The sequence below is a fragment of the Tursiops truncatus genome, chromosome 15 (assembly GCF_011762595.2).
Source record: "Tursiops truncatus isolate mTurTru1 chromosome 15, mTurTru1.mat.Y, whole genome shotgun sequence".
NCBI classification, from domain to species: domain Eukaryota; kingdom Metazoa; phylum Chordata; class Mammalia; order Artiodactyla; family Delphinidae; genus Tursiops; species Tursiops truncatus.
The window spans coordinates 14673682-14695198 of NC_047048.1; the positions used below are offsets into that span (position 1 = coordinate 14673682).

General features: G+C 51.2%; 2 protein-coding genes across 5 annotated transcripts in view; one reads left to right on the forward strand and one right to left on the reverse strand.

Moving 5' to 3' along the window:
* CRCP (CGRP receptor component) overlaps positions 1–9239 on the reverse strand; it is a 67810-nt gene extending 58571 nt beyond the window's left edge. The window contains exons 1-2 of the mRNA XM_033839101.2: positions 9101–9239; positions 3873–4107 (exon numbers count right to left, since the gene is read on the reverse strand). The gene's annotated coding sequence lies outside the window, so the exon portion shown is untranslated. The remainder of the gene's footprint in view (positions 1–3872; positions 4108–9100) is intronic.
* On the forward strand, positions 1015–10628 carry ASL (argininosuccinate lyase). Of its 4 annotated transcripts, none has more exons than XM_033839099.2 (17): positions 1015–1115; positions 1326–1380; positions 4517–4711; positions 5027–5110; positions 5319–5375; positions 5522–5619; positions 7056–7133; positions 7221–7298; positions 7696–7748; positions 8116–8178; positions 8368–8482; positions 8625–8709; positions 8822–8881; positions 9122–9205; positions 9999–10079; positions 10242–10348; positions 10441–10628. In XM_033839099.2, exons 2-17 carry the CDS (start codon positions 1369–1371, stop codon positions 10583–10585), a joined length of 1395 nt encoding a protein of 464 aa, XP_033694990.1. In that variant the 5' UTR covers positions 1015–1115; positions 1326–1368; the 3' UTR covers positions 10586–10628. The 4 variants fall into 4 exon arrangements, with proteins under 4 accessions (XP_033694990.1, XP_073648148.1, XP_073648147.1 ...); XM_073792047.1 differs by having other exon boundaries at positions 1099–1115; positions 4601–4711; XM_073792046.1 differs by lacking the exon at positions 1015–1115 and having other exon boundaries at positions 1133–1380; positions 4601–4711.
* The last annotated feature ends 10889 nt before the right edge of the window (positions 10629–21517 follow it).

A 21517-nucleotide genomic window follows, 5' to 3' on the forward strand; every position in this document is an offset into this window, starting at 1 on the left:
TCAACCCATGAGGTATCCCAGCTACTGGTCCCTTCTCCCCTCCATTCCATCCTCAGTACTGTTGCCAGAAGTATCTTTCTAAAAAAATTTTGGCTCCCTCAATTTTTAACATCTGTTGGCTCCCTATGACCTATGGGAGGATCATAGGTCCTATCAAGACCAAACCCTCTCGTTTGACATTCAAGGCCCTTTACAATCTTACCCCAACCTACTTCCCACCTCTCCTCCCCACCTCCATTCTAAAGCCCTTGACCCTTTGTTATAGCCACTCTTGGTTTCCTGTTCTACAAGCAGGCCATTCACTTTCTGGCCTCTGGCCTCCCGGACTTTGCCCAGGCTGACCCCCCCACCCCCCACCCCGGCGCAGGGAATGTTCTAATCCCCTTTTTTGCTGAGCTAACTCCCTTTTATTTCCAAGACTCAACTCAGGGGACATCTCCCCCAGAATGTGGAACTTCCAGGACAGAAGTTCTAGGGCCCCTAAGGCCAGAACCCAGGCTGTCTATTTTGTTGAATAATTAGTTAATTAATCGTGTCAGGGAACCCTTCCCTGAGTACCCCAAGATGGACGCCCCACTCTGCGCTGCCCTCTGTGCCCCCTGCACACCTTATCCACGCTTTGTTAGAGCTTCTTGAGGCAAGCATCATTTCTTATGCTCATTTCCTTTCCTTCAGTGTCTAACTCTGTACCTACCACATAGGAGGTGCGGGTACGTGTTTGTTGAATGAACGAATGATCGGGCGTGGCTTTTCACCTTGTGTCTCCTGTGAGCCCGCCAGGCCTGCTCCAGTGTCTTTACCTCTATCCCTAGCCCGGGTCTCCCTCCAGTGCCCGGAGCAGTCTGCAGCCTTGAGCACTGCCGCCCTGGGGGTAGGGGACCCTCACAGTCGCCTACCGCCTCCCTAGTGCTGCTCAGCCCAAAGCCGCTCCGCAGACGGCTCCGCCCACAGCCGGCGTTGGAGGGCGGAGGCAACGCCCACGGGGCCGGGCTGCCTGGGATTGGTGCGGCCGCCGATAGGAGGCGGGGACAGCGCTGGGCTGCTGTTGACGCTCTCCCGGCCGGAAAAGTCCAGCCCCGCGGCTGTGGAGAGACTCACCGCGCGGCCAGGCGGTGGTAAGTGCTCGGCGGCCGAACGGGCTGGACGGGCGGGACTGACGGGAGGGGAGGACGCAGAGGACCCGCGCGAGCGCTGGCTGGGCGCTGCCCACGTCCGCCTCCGCCACAGGCTGCGCTCCAAAGGCAGTGCCCCAACCCGGAGCCGGCCCCGCCCGAGGGACACCGCCCGGTGGCCGACGAGGTCGTCAGTTCTGCCCTGTCTTCCAGACCCAGAGGACCTAGGCTCCCGGACGGCAAGGAACCGCCCAACATGGCATCGGAGGTGAGTGGGATCTCGAGGACGCCGGTCCTCCAGGCCTCCAAACGAGGGGGAGGGGCGCCCTGGGCGCCAGCCGGGACAGTGACCTGCGCACGCGATCTCCCCGAGCCAGACCTGTCGCCCTCCACCCTCCTGGTAATTGTCCTCGCTGGCTCCAGGCAGTGGGTACGCCCCGGCGCACCTGCCAGAGCCCTAAAGAGAGCTTTGCCCCGACTTCCCGGTATCCCCACCACCATCTGCTCTCCCCGGTCCCTCACCCCTCCCTAGGCAGGCTTTGTGGCAAATGCACCAACCCACACTGCTGGGGAAGGTGGCCCTGACCTGACCGTGATCTAGGCCGGGCGGGAAAGGTGCGGCCCACTCATTCAGCACCCTCACCTCTTCATTCCTTCCTTCCCGCCCCCCACCCCCCGTCCTCCTGGCAGTCCCCATCCTGTGCCCCTCTCCTACCATAGCAGTTGTCCCTGTGTAGCAGAGTCCACAGGACTCTTGCGTGTGCTAAGAGCCAGGATGTAGGGGACCGTGCCGTGTGGCCCCAGGACCTGGTGGCTTCCTGTCTCATTGGCCTCTCTCCCTCAGAGCCAGAGGACTCCTGGGTTCTCTTTCTGACTTAGTGGCAGGAGTCTGAGGCACAGGTTCCTTTCCCTGGGCCTCAGTTGATTTACCCAGCAGATGGAGATAATATTAGCTGTCTGCCTTCTCTGTAAGGTACTGGATCATGAGGTCATTGCTTTGAACCCTTCAAGTAAAAGGGACTGTTTGCTTGATGCCAGAGAAGGGAACCCTGGGCCTGGGAAGCAGGAGGTGTGGGTTCCAGTCCCTCCTGGCCCCCATTAGCTGGCAAGTCACTTCCTCTCTGGGCCTCAGTTTTTTTTGAATAAATGGGTTAAGACTGTCTGCCCTACTAGCTTCTGGGTCATGGTGGAGGGCCCGTGGCAGGGCCTGGACTTTGGGGCCAAACAAACTTGGCTCTGAAGCAGTCACTCGACCTCTCTGAATGTCTTTCCTCATTTGTAAAATAGGGGTAACCTCATAGGAGGGTGTAAGAGCATCTGGAGAATGCCTGGCACAGGGCGAAGCAATAGTAGGTGCTCAATAAATCATGGCTAATGACACTAAGAGGGACAACGCCGGTATTTCCCATGTGTTCTAAATTGGCTGTTGCTCTTTCATCCCAGCCTGAACCAGTGTCCCTGTCCCCTTGCCCCAAAGGGATCCTTCTGGCCCAGATGTACCCTGGCTCACAGCAGTGCCCTCTCCCACCATCTCGCCCCTCTCTCAGTGCCCAGGTGGTGGCACGTCACTCTAACATCCTCCTGGGGTCCTTTTAAGACTGCCAGCAGGGTAGGAGCTTGGCCCCAATGCGGAGTGGGCTGCCTTCAGGAAACCAGGGTGCCAGGCGACCTCTGCTTTCCCCAGGCCGTCCTGTGGGTTGGCACTAATTGGTTTGGCTGCGGCCCCACTTGTTAAATAGTTGTTATTACTAACAACCCACGAAGCGAGTCCAGGGGCCTGCTGGGGGAGGTGATGCCAGGCCCCTGGCTGAAGGGCAGCCTGCCTCCCCATCCTGACTGGCTGGCCCTGGCCCTCTGGCCCCAGTGGTCAGGACCAGGGCCCCACGTGGTGCTTTGCTGGAGATCTAGGCCTGGCGGGGCAGCAGGGGGTAAGGGGCAGGTCCAGCTCAAAAGGCTGAGTGGGGGCAGAGGCTACATCTGCAGGGCAGAGTCCTCTGGCAGCCAAGGCTGCTGGGCACTGAGGGGTCAGCTCACAGCCTGGGGCCAGAGCACCCCCTGGGGCCAGAGCACCCTGGGGCCAGGTCCCGGGGGTGCACACAGGAGTGACGAGTGGAGCTAAGGCACACCCTGACCCTGGCAGCCCTCGGCCCCTCCCTTAGCAATACCTAGAACTTACTGAGTACCAGGCACTGTGCTATGTATGCAGTTAGCTTAATCTAATGGCTTAATCTAACAATTCCATCAGATAGATGCTATTATTATTCCTATTTTATAAAGGGACAACCCTGAAGGTTAGAGAGGTAATATAACACTCCTATGGTCAGGTGGCTAACTGAGGTCTACGACATTGCAGGGAGACAGAGCAGAACATATGTCCCCAATGGCCACTGTAGACCCCTTCCACAGAAAAGATGCCAGCGAAGTAACATTCCCATCTCCACCCCAGACCACTCTCCTCCTGTCCTTGGCTCACTGGGCACTAGGACTGCCCCTCAGGGGTTCTGCGCTCCCTCCCCCATCTGTCCCATGCCCTGACCTATGCCCTCTTTCAAAACAGAGGTGTCTCTGTCCCATCCCTCTGCCCTTGGCTCCTGGGGGGCAGAGGGTCAGCTAGTGACCTCCTAGAAGGCCAATGATAATGGGTGTGTCTGGGGTGCTCTCCAGAGGAGTGGGGGGTTGGGACCTTAGGCCCCACCCCAAGCTGGGGGAGGGAGATGCAGGTAATTTGAGACTGATGGGGCCCCTCAAGTGCCTCCTCACCTGTTCCTGCAGCAAATGTTCAGAACAGCAGAGCCAGCAGAGAGGTCCTGGTGGCATGTGGGGTTTAGAGCAGGGCTTCGAATTCCGGCTGCCGAGGTGCAGTCCGGGCTCTGCCGCTCTCAGCAAGGGCAAGGTAAAGATCTGCTCTGTGCCCCAGTTTTTCCTCTCTGTAGCAGGATAGTATTGGTACCCAGTTCACAGCGTTGCCGTCTGCGTGACGAGCAAATAATGGTGCCTGGCAGACAGTGAGAATGCGACGTATGTTAGCCAGCATTATTGTCATTATCCCTGGTACATCAGAGCTGGATTCCAGAGTAACTTCTCACTTTGGTCAGTGGCAGGAAGGGTCCCAGAAGTTCTGCTGTGGTCTCAGGGGTGCCTGCCACCATCTCCCTGGAGCAGCGCCCCATGGTGGGAAAGAACCTAACTTCAGTGTCCAGCCAATTTCCCACATTCACTCCCTGAGTGACTCTGGGCAAGTTCCTAACCCTCTCTGAGCCTCAGTTTCCTTATCTGTCCAGTGAGAATAACCCTGCCCGCTGGCTCCCACTGCCGTCAGATCTGATAACTCTCCTGAGGGCCCTTTGTGGGAGGTCCTGTTCTCAAGGGGGGAGGAGACTAATTGATCATGCCCTCCTGGCCAGAGCGGAAAGCTGTGGGGTGGCCGGTTTGTGGGCTCAGTGGACCCCATCATGGAGAAGTTCAACTCGTCCATCACCTATGACCAGCACCTCTGGGAGGTGGACGTGCAGGGCAGCAAGGCCTACAGCCGGGGCCTGCAGAAGGCGGGGATCCTCACCAAGACCGAGATGGACCAGATACTCCAGGGCCTGGACAAGGTACTCTCCACACTCCCAGGCCCAACCCAGCGTCCCTCCCTGTGGTCCCAGGCTTTCACCAAATCCCCGAGCGAGCGCAGGCTGCGGTATCATCCCAAGCCTGTCATCTCCCCTCGTAGTGATCATATGCCTAGAGAGGTGCCCTTTAACCACATGCTGTGCTGACTGTCTCTTCATCCCTTAATGCTCCTGTGGTCCTATGGCTCCTGAGCAAACGTGCTCTTGGTCTGTGATTCTCCTCGGGGGTGGAGCGCTGCCAGGATTCAACTGCTGATGCCACCCTCCTGACCCCCGTGTTGCTGCTATCTGCTACAGGTAGCTGAGGAGTGGGCCCAGGGCACCTTCAAACTAAACCCCAATGATGAGGACATCCACACGGCCAATGAGCGGCGTCTGAAGGTGAGGCCACCCCCACCTCACCCCCCACCCCTGCCCCTCCCCTCTCTGGGCCACTTTGAGCATAAGCACCATCATTCTGTTCCCTTCATCACTGGGACCTCAGAGCAGGAGGCCTTAGCAGAGATCGGGCAGAACCAGGGCACCCCGGGGCAGGGAGGGAGGGCCACAAGCAGGCAGACCCCGACTGCGTGCCTCCCTCCACCCCCAGGAGCTCATCGGTGAAACCGCAGGGAAGCTGCACACAGGACGAAGTCGGAACGACCAGGTGCCGCCAGCCTGCCCGGCTCCCCGCCCTGGGCCTTCCCAACCTCGGGGGGTCCAGACAGCAGAGCTGGGGCTCAGCAGCGGTCCTGGCTCCCCAGGGAGGCAACACATCTGTGGTCCCTGAGTGCCACATCCTCCTCCCAACAGGTGGTCACAGACCTCAGGCTGTGGATGCGGCAGAACTGCTCCACGCTCTCTGCCCTCCTCCGGGAGCTCATCAGAACCATGGTGGATCGGGCAGAGGCGTGAGTGCATGCAACACCAGGTGGCAGAGAGGGGCATGAGGGCATCCAGGGTCTCCGCTCCCCCGAGACAGGCAGCCTGAATGCCAGACCTAGGTGGCAGGGGTGATGAGGGTAGGGGGGCCAGGCTCTGGGGTACAGGGGTACAGTCCAGAACTCCTGGACTGAGTGAGGCAGAGCAGCCAGGAGTGGGGATTTCTTGCAGCATCCCTGACCCCCAGCCAGCCCAGCTTAGCAGGCAGGGGGAGCTCACCCTTTGAGGGTTCACAGGCCAGAGGCTAAGGCACTAGGCAGATGGCCCGAAGCCCGCGGAAAGGGGCCGGCTTGCCCGGGGCAACCAGAGAGTCACTCCTTGGCCTGCCTGTGCCCCATGTCCCCTGTCCCCACACAGCATGGCGGGCAAAGGACAGAGCTGAGGGCTGCCTCCCGCTGGCCTCATCCCAAGCTTTGGCTTCTGTGACATGACTTCTGAGAAGTCTCTATTTGGTGTCAGAGACAGGGTTGACCCCTCCTCTTCCCCAGCTCCCTGTGACCCCTGTTTCACTGACTTCACTGGGGGAAAACAAGGGCCCCCAAACTGTCATCCTCGGGGCAGGGTGGGTGTTGGGAGGATTAGGGACTGACTGCTAATGAGTACAGGGTTTCTTTCCTTTTTTTTTGTCTGTGTTGGGTCTTCATTGGCGCACGCAGTGAGCGGGCTTCTCACTGCTGTGGCTTCGCTTGTTGCGGAGCACGGACTCTAGGCGCGCAGGCTTCAGTAGTTGCAGCACGTGGGCTCAGTAGTTGTGGCGCACGGGCTTAGTTGCTCTGCGACATGTGGGATCTTCCCAGACCAGGGATCGAACCCATGTCCCCTGCATTGGCAGGCGGATTCTTAACCACTGCACCATCAGGGAGGTCCCAGGGTTTCTCTCTTGGGGTGATGGTTGTACACTAAATGTACACTTTAAATGGGTGATTTGTATGTGAATTATATCTCAATAAAGCTGTTTATTTAAAAAACTTAGAACCGTCACTCACAGCACCTGTGCCACTGCCCTGCGTACTTTAAAGTGCCCCCAGCTATTCTGGGCTCCTCTGGAGTTCCTCTCACTGCCAGGTGGTACCTGCCATGCACCTCCCCTCCTGCCCTGGCCCCTACCCAGATCTGCTGCCAAGGTGCAGAGGCCCCAGCTGAAGGGGTAATCTCTACTTCGTCCTACGCTCACCCTCTGGACGCCCCCCAGCCATGGCCCAGTCACAATGCCCCACCTCCCGACCCTTCCCTTACACCATGTTTGTCCCCAGATCACTTGGTCCCTTGTGCAGGCAGATCCTTGGTGAGCCTGCCCTGCTCTTCCCTACAGGGGCCCAGGCCTGCAGGGTCCCAGGGTCCCAGGCAGGCCTCGCCTGAACCTCCTGAGCCCCTCAGGCTCCCTGCCCCTACTTTTCCCCCACAGGGAACGTGACATCCTCTTCCCAGGGTACACACACCTGCAGAGGGCTCAGCCCATCCGCTGGAGCCACTGGATCCTGAGGTGAGCGGGCAGTGAGGGAGGGGCGTGGTGGAGGGGAGGGGCCCAGCCCAGGCTGCCCTGACCCTCCTGCCTCCTGGCTTCCCACAGCCATGCTGTGGCACTGACCAGAGACTCTGAGAGGCTGCTGGAGGTGCAGAAGCGGATCAACGTCCTGCCCCTGGGGAGGTGAGTGAGGCCCAGTGCTCCAAGGATGGGGCTGCTGCCACATACTTAGCATGTTCCTTGGGCTTCAAGAGAAGAGGAGGGGCCAGGAAGGGCAGAGGGGGACAGAAGCCAGGCAGTCAGCCTCCCCAGCCACGGTGGGAGGGAGACCACAAATGGACCCTCAGCTCTCTCTAAGAGGGGGGCGATGAGTGTGTCACAGCCACGCCAGAGCTCTCCAGAGAGCCAGCCAGCTGCTCACATCGTGCCGTTTCCCCCGCGTGGGGACAACTGTCTGGCACCCAAGCCGACCAGGCCGCAGCCCTGGCAACCAGAGCTCAGCACAGGTGTGCGTGCAAGTACATGCCAGGGCCTGCCTGCCGGGAGCCCCGGTCACTCAGAACCCCTCCCATCTCTGCAGCGGGGCCATCGCAGGCAACCCTCTGGGTGTGGACCGGGAGCTGCTCCGAGCAGGTGAGGCACCCTGCCCCTCCTTTCCCAGGAGACCACCCTCAGCACCTGCCAGGTCTCGCAGACACACACTTAGAGAGGGCAGGGGTCCGGGTAAAACCCTGGTCTATTATCTATGGCCAGTGAGGCTAGAGAGGCAAGGGGAGGCCATGGGAGAGGTGTGTGGTGCCGGGGAGACTCAGGGCTCCCGCCTCCCTCCTGGGACCTGTACCAAAGACCTTCCCAACCTCCTGCCCCTCCCTACTCCTCCTCCCTGAGAGGGGGTCATGGGGGGGTGCTGGGCAGCCTGGTTGGGGGGTGGGGGTGGGGAGAAGGCCCCTCCTCGCCCTCCAGCCCAACCCTATTGCCTTCCCCTTCCTGAATCGGCCAGAACTGAAATTTGGGGCCATCACTCTCAACAGCATGGATGCCACCAGTGAGCGAGACTTTGTGGGTGAGTCCTGGGCGCTAGCCCGCCCGCCCTCCAGGGCCAGTCCCCTGCAGTGCGTGCTGCCTTTGTCCCCCCGCCCTGCCTCCTCTCCAGCTTCCTACCACCCCCGTATGGCCCACCGGACCTTCTCCAGGCTGGGTGAGGGGCGAGGCCTGGTGACCAGACAGCCTGCTCTCCCTCTCCTCCCACAAGCTGAGTTCCTGTTCTGGGCTTCGCTGTGTATGACCCACCTCAGCAGGATGGCCGAGGATCTCATCCTCTATGGCACCAAAGAATTCAACTTGGTGCAGCTCTCAGACGCCTACAGGTAAGGCTGCGCCTGCCCTCCCCCAGCTCTGCGCCCACCAGCATGGCTTCTTTCCTCCTCACCCCAACCCCCGGGCAGAGCTGCCCAGCAGACCAGCCAAGGGGCACCGGAGCCCCTTCAGCCCCGGCATCTCTGTCTCCAGCACTGGAAGCAGCCTGATGCCCCAGAAGAAAAACCCAGACAGCCTGGAGCTGATCCGTAGCAAGGCGGGGCGAGTGTTTGGGCGGGTAAGCAGGGCAGGGAGTTGGGGCGAGGCCTCTGCGCTGACCCGGAGGGTCCTGAGGGAACGTCCAGGACAGGCTCCGAGGTCCAGCCCCCTGATCCTCCCTGTCCCCTCAGTGTGCTGGGCTCCTGATGACCCTCAAGGGACTTCCGAGCACCTACAACAAGGACTTACAGGTGCGAGGCTGGGGACCCAGTTGCACACACACCGCATACCAATTCTTGGGGTCCTGGCTCATCTGGGCAGGGGCCCCACAGAATTGCCACCTCCTGTCCTGCGCACCCAGCCCTGGGAGTGCTCTCCTCTCCCTTGGTGCGGGGTGTACAAGGTGCTGAGTGTTCCCAGTGGAAGGCAGTGGGAAGGCCTCACTGGGCACCAGGCTACTGGGCCCTTACCTCCTGCCATGTGCCTCCCAGGAGGACAAGGAAGCCGTGTTTGAAGTGTCCAACACCATGAGCGCCGTCATCCAGGTGGCCACTGGCGTCATCTCTACACTGCAGGCAAGACACGTCTCTTCTCCCCGAGGTCCCTAAGCTCAGGGCTGGGATGCCAGGAGGGCGATCTTGAGAGGAGGCAAGCGTGGGTGGGTCCAGAGGCCGTGGGGCAGAGGGAGGGGCCATGTGCTTGTTCCTGCCCTGGGAAGAGCGAAGAGACATATTGCAGTAGAATGGAAGTGGGTTAGACTCAAGGAGCCCCATCAGCTGGCCTGGCCAGATTTCTTCTTTAACCATTTACTATGGGAAATTTCAGTATAAACAGTTGAGAGGCTGTGTATCATGAACCCTTATGTACCAACACTCGGCTTAAACAACAATCAACCCATGGCCATTCTTGCTTCAGCTGTCTTTACCCACTACCCCCTCCACCGTTGTTTTTAAGCAAATCCCCCTCATCATTTCATTCCTAAATAGTTCAGGATGTGTCTCTAAAGCAGTGGTTGTCCCGGGATCAGCAGCAGCAGTATCACCTGAGAACTTGACAGACCTGCAATCCTAGGGCCCCCTCCAGACCTGCTGAATCAGAGACTCTGGGTTAGGCCACGGAGATCTGTATTCATTATAAATCCTCCAGGTGATCCTGATGCTAAAGATAAGGAGGCAACCCCAGTAGCACAGCTAATAATTATCAATAATTATGAAATGATGGTTCAAGCAGAGAAAGCAGAAGAGGGTGGGTAAGAGGGGATCTGCCCAAGGCAGGGGACTTCCTGGCTGAGGGGGGGTAGGCCTTAGGCTGGCAGCTCCAGGACCAAGGGCCCCCCAGATTCACACTCGCCTGGCCTGCTGTCCCCAGATTCACCGTGAGAATATGGCACGGGCTCTTAGTCCTGACATGCTGGCAACTGACCTCGCCTACTACCTGGTCCGCAAAGGGGTAAGTGTGGGGCAGCCAGGGTGGAGGGGCAAGGGGACAGGGATGTTCCTCAGGCTGGGGGTGGCGGTGGTCATGGCGCAGGGGGAGGGCCGGCACCCCCAGCAGAACAGGGAGCTCAGGAAGCCTGCGTCAGCACCACTCTCCTGCCCCCCGCGCCCCCAGATGCCATTCCGCCAGGCCCACGAGGCCTCCGGGAAAGCCGTGTTCATGGCCGAGACCAAAGGGGTCGCCCTCAACCAGCTGTCGCTGCAGGAGCTACAGACCATCAGGTGTGCTCCCCTCCCCTCCCCTCCCCTCCCCTCCCCTCCCTCTGCTGCCTTCCTCGAGGCCAGCCCAGGCCCACCTCCTCCTTTCCCCCCAGCCCCCTGTTCTCGGGAGACGTGAGCCACGTGTGGGACTACGGACACAGCGTGGAGCAGTACGCAGCCCTGGGGGGCACTGCGCGCTCCAGTGTCGACTGGCAGATTGGGCAGGTGCGAGCTCTCCTAGGGGCACAGCAGGCCTAGAGCCCTCCCCATGCCTCTCCCAAATAAAGTGGGCCCAAGAGGAGGCTGTGTGTGTTTCCTGCCCAGCCTGTCTGCCTCGGTCGGTGGGGATGCAGTTAGGGGCCATAGAGGAAGTGGAGGAACTGGACAAGCATGGCTAGAGTCAGGGATGGGGAAGGGTGGAGGGGATGCGCATCAGAGCCTCCACCCTGCGCAGGCCCCACCCCCTTCACCGTGGGCCTCACAGTGACTTCCTGCCTTGGGTGTCTTGGCGGGACTGGCTTCCTTGGAGCCCTGGTGGGAGCTGACGGGCTGGGTTAACCCAGACAGCCCCGTCCGTCCCCCTTCCTTCCAGTGTCCTTCCTAGGCTGCCCTGCTCACGTTGTCCCCTTGCTTAACCCACCCTTCCCTAGACCATCAGGGTCCTGTACCCTCTGAGGGGAATGGTGTATCTGGTGGTAAAGTCGGTCATCCGGCTAGCATGTGATGCCAGGCACTAGGTGAGCTGAATACACAGGTAAAGAAGACGCTTCCTCCACCCTGAAGAGTAACGTACAAATTCCCAGACACTAACCGTGAGGTGAGGGCCACGGACAGGTGGTGCCAGAGGGGCCTGCCCGTGCTGCGGTCAAGGGAGGGATGGTCTCACTGAGTCTGCAAAGAGCCCAAGGCCAGGCCTAGGACATGGTAAGGATTCCATAACGGTGGTCCCCAGAGCCAGCAGAGATGCAGAGGCCTCGTCTATACAAATCTCACCAAAATCCTGCTAATAAAACACAAATTTCAGACGTTTCTTAACAACAGAGGTAAGCAAGCTAAACACAAAGAAGAATGAGTAACTCCTCCTGAGCGACTCTGGGAGCAATGAGAAGACTGTAAGCTAAAGAACCAGAACTCCAGCAGTGGGGACACTGCACCAAGTTCCCAAAAGGGTGAAAGCTGTGGGTCACACATAGAATCTTCTAGAGTGGTGGTTCTCAAAGTGTGGTTCCTGATTATTATCATCGTCATCTTCTTCAAACTTGTTAAAAGGAAAATGTTCAGTCCGCACCGAGACCTACTGAATCACATTCCGGGTGGGCCCAGCAGCCTGTGTTAACAAGTCCTTCAGGTGATGCTGACGTGTGCTCAGGTTTGAGAGTCACTGATCTTTAGAACCTTGTTACACAAAGTTGCTGCAGACGAGCAGCATCAGCCTCCCTGGGCCCCCACCCTAACCTACGGATTCAGAATCTGCAGCTTAACAAACTCACCAGGTTATTCGTGTGCACATTTAGAGTCAGAAGTGCTGATCTGTAGATATGCAACAAGGACTTATTGTATAGCACAGGGAACTATATGCAGTAACTTGTAATATCCTATAATGGAAAAGACTCTGGGAAAAAAAAAAAAAAATATATATATATACATATATATATAACTGAATCACTTTGCTGTACACCTGAAACTAACACAATATTGTAGATCAACTATACTTCAATTTTTAAAAATAAAAAATTAAAGAAACTCAAAGGGGTCAAACAGAAACAAAATTGTAGGAGTAAAAAAAATAAAAAGTGCTAATCCAGAGAATGCCTAAAATCTAGTCTCTGAAATGAAGGAGGGCCTCACCCATCCAACAGCGGACAGGATTAAAATAACTAATACATTTAGCACACGGAGAATTGGAATAGAGGGAGGCAGGAAGTTGCTGCGATGCCTCCCTCCATCTCTACCGCCTCCACTGAGGGGGCACACCCCAGTCTAAATGGAGACTCTTTCCAGACAATCCTGTTAAAAGTTCCTCCTTAACTGAATTGCAGTCAGCCTCGCTGGGCTTCCCACTCAGGAGCCTGGCCTGACCAGAAGGAATGGCCTGTCCTAGCTCAGGAAGGGCAAGAGTTTGTGCAGCTTTTCTCCCAGACTCTGTCCATACATGACTGAGCTACTCCACTTATCTGCCTCTTTCTGTTCTGCTACAGACTGGCTACATACTTTCCTCCTGTCTACTGTGTTTTTAATCTCAGAAGCTGTTTACACCAAAGCTCAGTGTGACCTTGTATTGATTTCCTATTGCTGTAACCAAGTACCACAAACTTCATGGCTTAAAATAACATAAACACTGTTTTATAATTCTTGAAGTCAGAAGTCTGAAGTGGGTTTTTAAATTTTTTAAATTTATTTTTGGCTGCGTTGGGTCTTCGTTGTTGCATGCAGGCCTTCTCTAGTTGCGGCATGTGGGCTTCTCATTGCGGGGGCTTCTCTTGTTGCGGAGCATGGGCTCTAGGCGCGCAGGCTTCAGTAGCTGCAGCACATGGGCTCAGTAGTTGTGGCTCGAGGGCTCTAGAGCGCAGACTCAGTAGTTGTGGCGCACGGGCTTAGTTGCTCCGCGGCATGTGGGATCTTCCTGGACCAGGGCTCAAACCCATGTCCCCTGCACTGGCAGGTGGATTCTTAACCACTGTGTCACCGGGGAAGTCCCTGAAGTGGGTTTTATTGAGACAAAATCAAACCTCAGCAGGGCCATGCCTCTTCCAGAGACTAGAGAAAAATCTGTTTCCTTGTCTGTTCCAGTTTCTAGAGGCCACATGCATTCCTTGGCTTACGACCCTTCCTCCATTTTCAAGGCCAGCAATGTAAAATTGTCAAATCTCTCTTTGACCCTCTGCTTCCACTGTCACATCTTTTATTTTTTTAATTTATTTTTTATCGATGTGTAGTTGAATTACAATGTTGTGTTAATTACTACTGTACAGCAAAGTGACTCAGTTATACATATATATACATTCTTTCTCTTTTCCATTATGGTTTATCACAGGATATTGAATAGAGTTCCCTGTGCTATACAGTAGGGCCTTGTTGTTTATCCATTCCGTGTATACCAGTTTGCATCTGCTAATCCCAAACTCCCAGTCCAACCCTCTCCCACCCCCTGCCCCCTTGGCAACCACCAGTCTGTTCTCTATGTCCCTGATTCTATTTCTGTTTCATAGATAGGTTCATTTGCATTGTCACATCTTCTGACTGACCTTTCTGCCTCCCTATAAGCACCCTTGTGATTGCATTGGATCCACCTGCATAAACCAAGATAATCTCGTCTCAATATCCTTAACTTAACCACATCTGCAAAGTCCCTATTTATCATGTTAAAGTAACATAGTTACAAGTTCCAAGGATTATTATTCAGCTTACTACATTCTGTCTGGCTCTCAAAGATTTATGTCCATCCCACATGCAACATACATTCACTTGATCCCAAGGTCCCCCAAAGTCTCAACACATTACAGCATCAACTCAAGTTCAAAATTTCATCTAAATCTCATCCGCTCAAAAGTCCCATATCTCATCATCTAAAAGGGTATGACTGAGATTCTGGGTATGATCCATCCCGGGGCAAAATTCCTCTCCATCCATGAACCTGTGATTGTGCTGAGGATTAAATGAATTCACAAACAAAAATTCAAGAAATAAATTATCTACTCACTTTCTAAAGTAAGATGCTGGTTTAGGTACAGTATAACAGTTATAGACATTTCAATTTAAAAAGGAAGAAAATGGGAATTCCCTGGCGGTCCAGTGGTTAAGACTCAGCACTTTCACTACCATGGGCCTGGTTTTGATCCCTGGTTGGGGAACTAAGATCCCACAAGTTGTGTGGCGTGGCCAAAAAATATAAATAAATAAAAGGAAGAAAATGGATAACACAATATTGTAAATCAACTATACTTCAATTAAAAAAAAAAAAAGGAAGAAAATGGAAAGAGAAAAGGAGTCACTGGTTCCAAGCAATTTTGAAATCCAGCCTAGCAAACTCCATTAGGTTTCAAGGCCTGGAAATAATCCTCCAGGGCTCTCAGCTCTACCCTCTGGACCTGCACCTCCGTCCTCACAGTCACCGCTCCTTTTTCTTGAAGAGTAGCACATGTTTGTAGCTGAGTAACATAGAAGCATATTAGCATATTTCCTAGTATTTTGAGAGAACTTTTAGAGCTTTCTTTAATTTCCCCCTCTCTTGTTCCTTTTAGTCCTTGCCGGCAGAGTTTTTGCTGATATAACATCCTCAAGAACTTTGTGGGTCTCCTGTGTATGTCACAGGACACTTCACTGGACAAGAGAGTCCTCTTTCCTAGATAATCCCATCTCTGTTCCTGGCTTCTGCTGAAATATCTGGAGGGATCCATGAGTCATGTGCCAAATCTCTTAAAGAGCACTCTTAACAGGATACTCTGGCCTTCTGATCCTTTCCAGGCAGTAGCAAGTTTGTCCAACCACACCCTAGGCTTTCTCTCTAAAGCATGTTTTCCTAACAGTGAGTCTCCTAATTTTAGCATCTTTTGCAATCTAGATAGGCTGAGAATTTCCCAAATCATCAAGTCCTGGTTTCTTCTTGCTTACCAGTTCTTACCTCAATTTATGTCTTTATTCTTGCATTTTATACTCAAAGCTGCAAGGGATGCTGAGGAAGCAAGTACCTGGCAAAAGGGAATGAGGTTGTCTCATTGGCTCTTATACTAAACTTTAAACATCCCTTGGGGATTGGGGCAGGGCCCACTTCACTGCTCCTGTTGTCTTCTGAACAATATTAGGGTCCATAACTAAGGAAGAAGGGAGAGGAGAAATGACTGTTCATTGAGCAGCCAATGGAGTCCAGAGTGGGTGATTACTGTCCTGTTGAAGCACCAAGATTGCACTGACATGTTTGGCAATCACAAAGTTAGTAGACTTCACAGGACCGGGGTCCGGTGTGGAGAGCCCTTCATACAGGGACACAGGGCACGGCTGGAAAGGCAGCCACCCCGTTGCCCATCACGTACCACACGTTTGTGGGGAACCTGTGCTAGATCATTCGTAGACGACCTGCTTCTGGGCCGGGGTTTTGTACGTAGCAGAGCAGCTCCCTTGCTGCCAAACTTTTTTTTTTTAAACTCGTGATTTAAAAAAAAATAAATTTATTTATTTATTTTATTTGAAAATTTTTGGCTGCACTGGGTGTTTCTTCGTTGCTGCAGACGGGCTTTCTCTAGTTGTGGTGAGCGGTGGCTACTCTTCATTGCGGTGCACGGGGCTTCTCACTGCAGTGGCTTCTCTTGTTGCCGACCACGGGCTCTAGGCGCACGGGCTTCAGTAGTTGTGGCTCATGGGCTCTAGAGCACAGGCTCAGTAGTTGTGGCACACGGCCTTATTTGCTCCGCGGCCTGTGGGATCTTCCCGGACCAGGGATCGAACCCGTGTCCCCTGCATCGGTAGGCGGATTCTTAACCACTGCAAAATATCTTTTTGAACTATAGTGTTGTCTGGGTATATGCCCAGGAGTGGGATTGCTGGATCATATGGTAATTCTATTTTTAGTTTTCTGAGGAAACTCCACACTGTTTTCGGTAGTGGGTGCACCAACTTACATTCCCACCAACAGTGTAGGAGGGTTCCCTTTTCTCATACCCTCTCCAGCATTTGTTATTTTATAACAGCTCTATTGAGCCATAATTCACATGCCATAAAACACAACATTTTAAAGTGTTCAGTTTAATGGTTTTTAGTATGTTCACAGAGTTGTATAATCATCACCACAATCAATTTGAGAACATTTTATCATGCTAAAAAGAAGCCCGGGCTTCCCTGGTGGCACAGTGGTTGAGGGTCTACCTGCTGATGCAGGGGACGCGGGTTCGTGCCCCGGTCCGGGAGGATCCCACATGTCGCGGAGCAGCTAGGCCCATAAGCCATGGCCGCTGAGCCTGCACGTCTGGAGCCTGTGCTCCGCAGCGGGAGAGGCCACAGCAGTGAGAGGCCCGCGTACCGCAAAAAAAAAAAAAAAAAGAAGCCCACAAGAAACTTGCCCTTCAAAGGAAGCGCAAAGAAACACAGAACAGGTATGTGTAAATCATATACCTGATATGGGTCTCATATGCAGAATATAAAAAGAACCTTTAAAACTCAATAATAGAAAAGACAAATAACCCAATTAAAAATGGACAAAATATCTGAATAGGCATTTCTCCAAAGAAGATATATAAATGGCCAATAAGCACATGAAAATACGTTCAATATCATTAATCACTAGGGAACAGCAATGCAAAGCCAAAATGAGAAATTACTTTATACCCACTAGGATGTGAGTTAATTTTTGTATATAGTGTGAGGAAAGGTCCCAACTTCATTTCTTCTCCATGTGGATATGCATTTGTCTCATCACCATTTGTTGAGATGACTGTTTGTATCCAATTGAATTGTATTAGCACCCCTGTCAAAAATCAACTGACCAGGAATTCCCTGGCGGTCCAGTGATCAGGACTGGGCACTTTCACTGCCAGGGCCGGGTTTGATCCCTGGTCGGGGTTCTAAGATCCCAAAACCTGTGTGGCACGGACAAAAAAAAAAAAAAAATCAACTGACCAATATAAGTGAATTGTATGGTATGTGAATTATATACCTCAGTAAAGTTGATACCCTTCCCCAAAATTGATTATTCTTTTATTTTTAACAAATAAGTGTTTTCTACATGCGCCAGATGCTGTGAAGGCACACTAGTCTATTAAAATATTTGTGGGATTCACCTTCTTCCCATTCTTGAAAACTTAACGGTCCTTCCAGCCTACCATGGCTCACCAGCAGCTACCACATTGCCCACGGTAATTCTGCAAAGTCATCAGCTTGTTCTCAGTTACCCTGATCTCTTACCAACTCCTGCGGCCATCTGAATGTACAAGGTTGGGCTTATAAGCTCAGCCAAACATTTAGTTTTTCACTTATTCTTGCTCAACTCTTCCTGCCCTCTTCTGAGGGAAGCTAATCCAAAGATTTCACACCTTCTTCAAGCTCCCAACCTAATCCAAACATCTTCCCCAAACCCCCGGAAACTACTAATCTACTTCCTGTCTCTGTGGACTTGTCTATTTGACTTTCATATAAATGGAATCACATAGTATATGGCCTTTCGTGCCTGGCTTCTTTCACTTCATTCATCCATGTTGTAGCATGTATCAGAACTTCATTCCTCTTTATGGCTGAATAATACTCCATTGCATGGATATACCACATTCATGAGTTGATGGAAATTTGAATTGTTTATACTTTTTGGCTATTATGAATAGTGCTGCTAAGAACATTCAAGTACAAGTTTAACAAAAAACCTCTTAATAACAAAATCCCCTTCAGTCCTTCCCCTACTTGACCTCTCTGAGGTTCCTGACACTGCTGACCATTCCTTCAAGAAATCTTTTCTTTAAAAAAAAAAAAAAAGTGCACTATGCCACAGTTTTAAAAATAACAACATTAAAAGGATTATATATCATGACCGAGTGGTACTTTCCCCTAGAATGCAAGAATGGTTGAGCATACAAAAATCAGTGTACTATACCACATTAACAGAATGAAGGGGAAAGAAAACCACATGAATATCTCAATTGATGCAGAAAAAGCATCTGTCAAAATTCAACACCCTTTCATGATAAAAATACTCAACAGACTAGGCATAGAAGGAAACTAACTCAATATAATAAAAGCCGTATATGAAAACATATACACAGCAAACATCATACTCAATGGTGAAAGGAAGTTTTTCCTCTAAGATAAAGAACAAGATAAGGACGGCTCACTCTTGCCACTTTTATTCAACATAGTACTGGAAGTCCTAACCAGAGCAATCAGGCAAGAAAAAGAAAGAAAAGTCATTCAAATTGGAAAAGAAGAAATAAAATTATCTCTGTTCACAGATGTTATAATCTTATATGCGGAAAACACTGAAGATTCCACAAAAATCTGTTAAACCTTATAAACAAATTCAGCAAAGTAGCAACCTACAAAGCAACACACAAAAATTCCGTTGCATTTCTATACACTAACAATGAACAAGCCAAAAAAGAAATTAAGAAAATAATTCCATTTATAATAGCACCAAAGAGAATAAAATATTTAAGAATTAACCAAAGAGGCAAAAGATTTATACCATTAAAACTACTGAACATTGCTGAAAGAAATTAAAGACATAAATAAATGAAAAGACATCCCATGTTTGTGAACTCTAAGTGATCTACAGGTTTGATGCAATCTTTCTCAAAATCCCAATGACATAGTTAACAGAAATAGAAAATCCCATCGTAAAATTCATAATGGAATCCCACGGGACCCTGAATAGCCAAGCAATCCTGAAAAAGATGAACAAAGTTGGAGGTCTCAAGCCTTTTGATTTCAAAACTTACTACAAATCTACAGTAATCAAAAGAGTGTGTTGAAAGATCACTGGCATAAAGATAGACATATGGACAATCAATAGAGTCCAGAAATAAACACTTGCAAATATAGTCCAGTGACTTTCAACAAGGGTGTCAAGACCATTCAATGGGCGAAAGACAGTCTTCAATAAACAGTGCTGGGAAAACTGGATATCCATACGCAAGAGAATGAAGTTGGACCCTTACCTAACACTTTATACAAAAATGAACTAAAATTGATCCTTGACCTAAATGTAAAATCTAAAACTATAAAACTCTTAGAAGAAAACGTAGGGGAAAAACTGCATTATGTTGGATTTAGCAATGATTTCTTGGATATGACACCAAAGGCACAGGCAACAAGGGAAAAAATAGATTGCACTTGATGAAATTTTAAGAATTTTGTGCATCAACAGGCATAGCAACAGAGTAAAAAGGCAACCCACAGAGAAAATATGGGAGAAAATATTTGCAAATCATATATCTGATGAGTTAATATCCAGAATATATAAAGAACTCCTACAACTCAACCACAGTTAAAACAAACAAACAACCTGATTCAAAAATGGGCAAAGGGGACTTCCCTGATGGTCCAGTGGTTAAGAATCTGCCTTCCAATGCAGGGGATGCGGGTTTGATCCCTGGTTGGGGAACTAAGATCCCACGTGCCACAGGGCAACTAAGCCCTCACGCCACAACTAGAGAGAAGCCTGCATGCGATGTAGAGCCCACGCACCACAACAAAGACCTGACACAGCCAAAAAAAAAAAAAAAAAAAGCTAAAATACATTAAACAAAAAATGGGCAAAGGAGTTGGATAGATATTTTTACAAAGACATACAGATTGCCAATAAGAACATGAAAAGATGCTCACCATCACTAATCAATAGAGAAATGTAAATCAAAACTACAGTGAGATACCACATCACACCCATTAGGATGGCTACTATCAAAAAACAGAAAACAGCAAGTGTTGGCAAGGATGTGGAGAAATTGGAGCCCTTGTACACTGCTGGTGGGAAGGTATAAGGACACTAGTCAGGCTTCCCTGGTAGTGCAGTGGTTAAGAATCTACCTGCCAATGCAGGGGACACGGGTTCGAGCACTGGTCGGGGAAGATCCCACATGTCGCAGAGCAACTAAGCCTGTGCACCACAACTACTGAGCCTGCGCTCTAGAGCCTGCAAGCCACAACTACTGAGTCCGTGAGCCACAACTACTGAAGCCCGTGCACCTAGAGCCCGTCCTCCACAACAAGAGAAGCCACCGCAATGAGAAGCCCACACACTGCAACGAAGAGTAGCCCCCGCTCGCCGCAACTAGAGAAAGCCCGCACGCAGCAACCAAGACCCAACGCAGCCAAAAAAAAAAAAAAAAAAAGTTGGTTCTTTGAAAAGCTCAACAATGTTAACAAAGTTTTAGCTAGACTTTCTTAGTCTGGTCAGGCTGCTATAACAAAATACCACAAACTGGGTAGCTTATAAACAACGGAAACTTATTTCTCACAGTTTTAGAGACTGGAAGTCCAAGATCAAAGTGCCACGGTGATTAGGTGAGGGGCCTCCTCTAGGTCGCAGACTCTCATTATCTCATGTGTAAGGAGCCAGGGATTTCTCTAGAGCCTCTTTTATAAAGGCACATATCCCATTAGTGAGGGCTTTGCCCTTATGACTTAATCGCCTCCCAAAGGCCCCCAACCCCTAAAACCATCACATTCAGCATTAGGATTTAATAGACGAGTTTTGAGTGGACATAACATTCAGAATATAGCACATACTTAGAAAGGAAAAAGAGAAAGCTGCAAATAACTGAAATCAGAAGTGAAAATGGGGGGCTTCCCTGGTGGCACAGTGGTTGAGAATCCGCCTGCCACTGCAGGGGACACGGGTTCGAGCCGTGGTCCAGGAAGATCCCACATGCCGTGCAGCAACTAAGCCCGTGCACCACAACTAAACTACTGAGCCTGCGCTCTAGAGCCCACAAGCCATAACTACTGAAGCCCACGTGCCACAACTACTGAAGCCCAGGCACCTAGAGCCCATGCTCCACAACAAGAGAAGCCACCGCAATAAGAAGCCTGCGCACCACAATGAAGAGTAGCACCCAGTCGCCACAACTAGAGAAAAGTCTGCGCACAGCAATGAAGACCCAACGCAGCCAAAAACAAACAAACAAACAAATAAATAAATAAATAAAATACAGCTAAGAACATAGTCATTAAAAAAAGTGAAAATGGGGACATTATTACTGAGCTTTTTGAGATAAAAAGGGTTTATAAGAGAATATTCTGAACAATAGCACACCAACAAATTAGATAACCTAGAAGAAATGGACGAATTCCTTGAAACACACAAATTACCTAAACCAACTCAAGAAGAAACAGAAAATGGAGAAGAAACAGAAAATCCCAACAGGCCTATAACAAGAGATTGAATCAGTAATCAAAAACCTCCCAACAAAGAAAAGTCCTGGACCAGATGGCTTCACAGGTGAATTCTACCAAACATTTAAAGAAGAGTTAACATTAATTGTTCTTAAACTCTTCCAAAAAACTGAAGAAGGAGCAGTCCCCAGCTCATCCTCTGAGGCCAGCATTACCCTAATACCAAAGCCAGATAATGACATCACAAGAAAATAAGATTACAGACCAATTTCCCACATGAATACAGATGCAAAAATCCTCCATAAGATATTAGCAAATTGAATCCAATAACATATTTAAAGAATTATTCACCATGACCAAGTAGGATTTGTCCCAGGGATT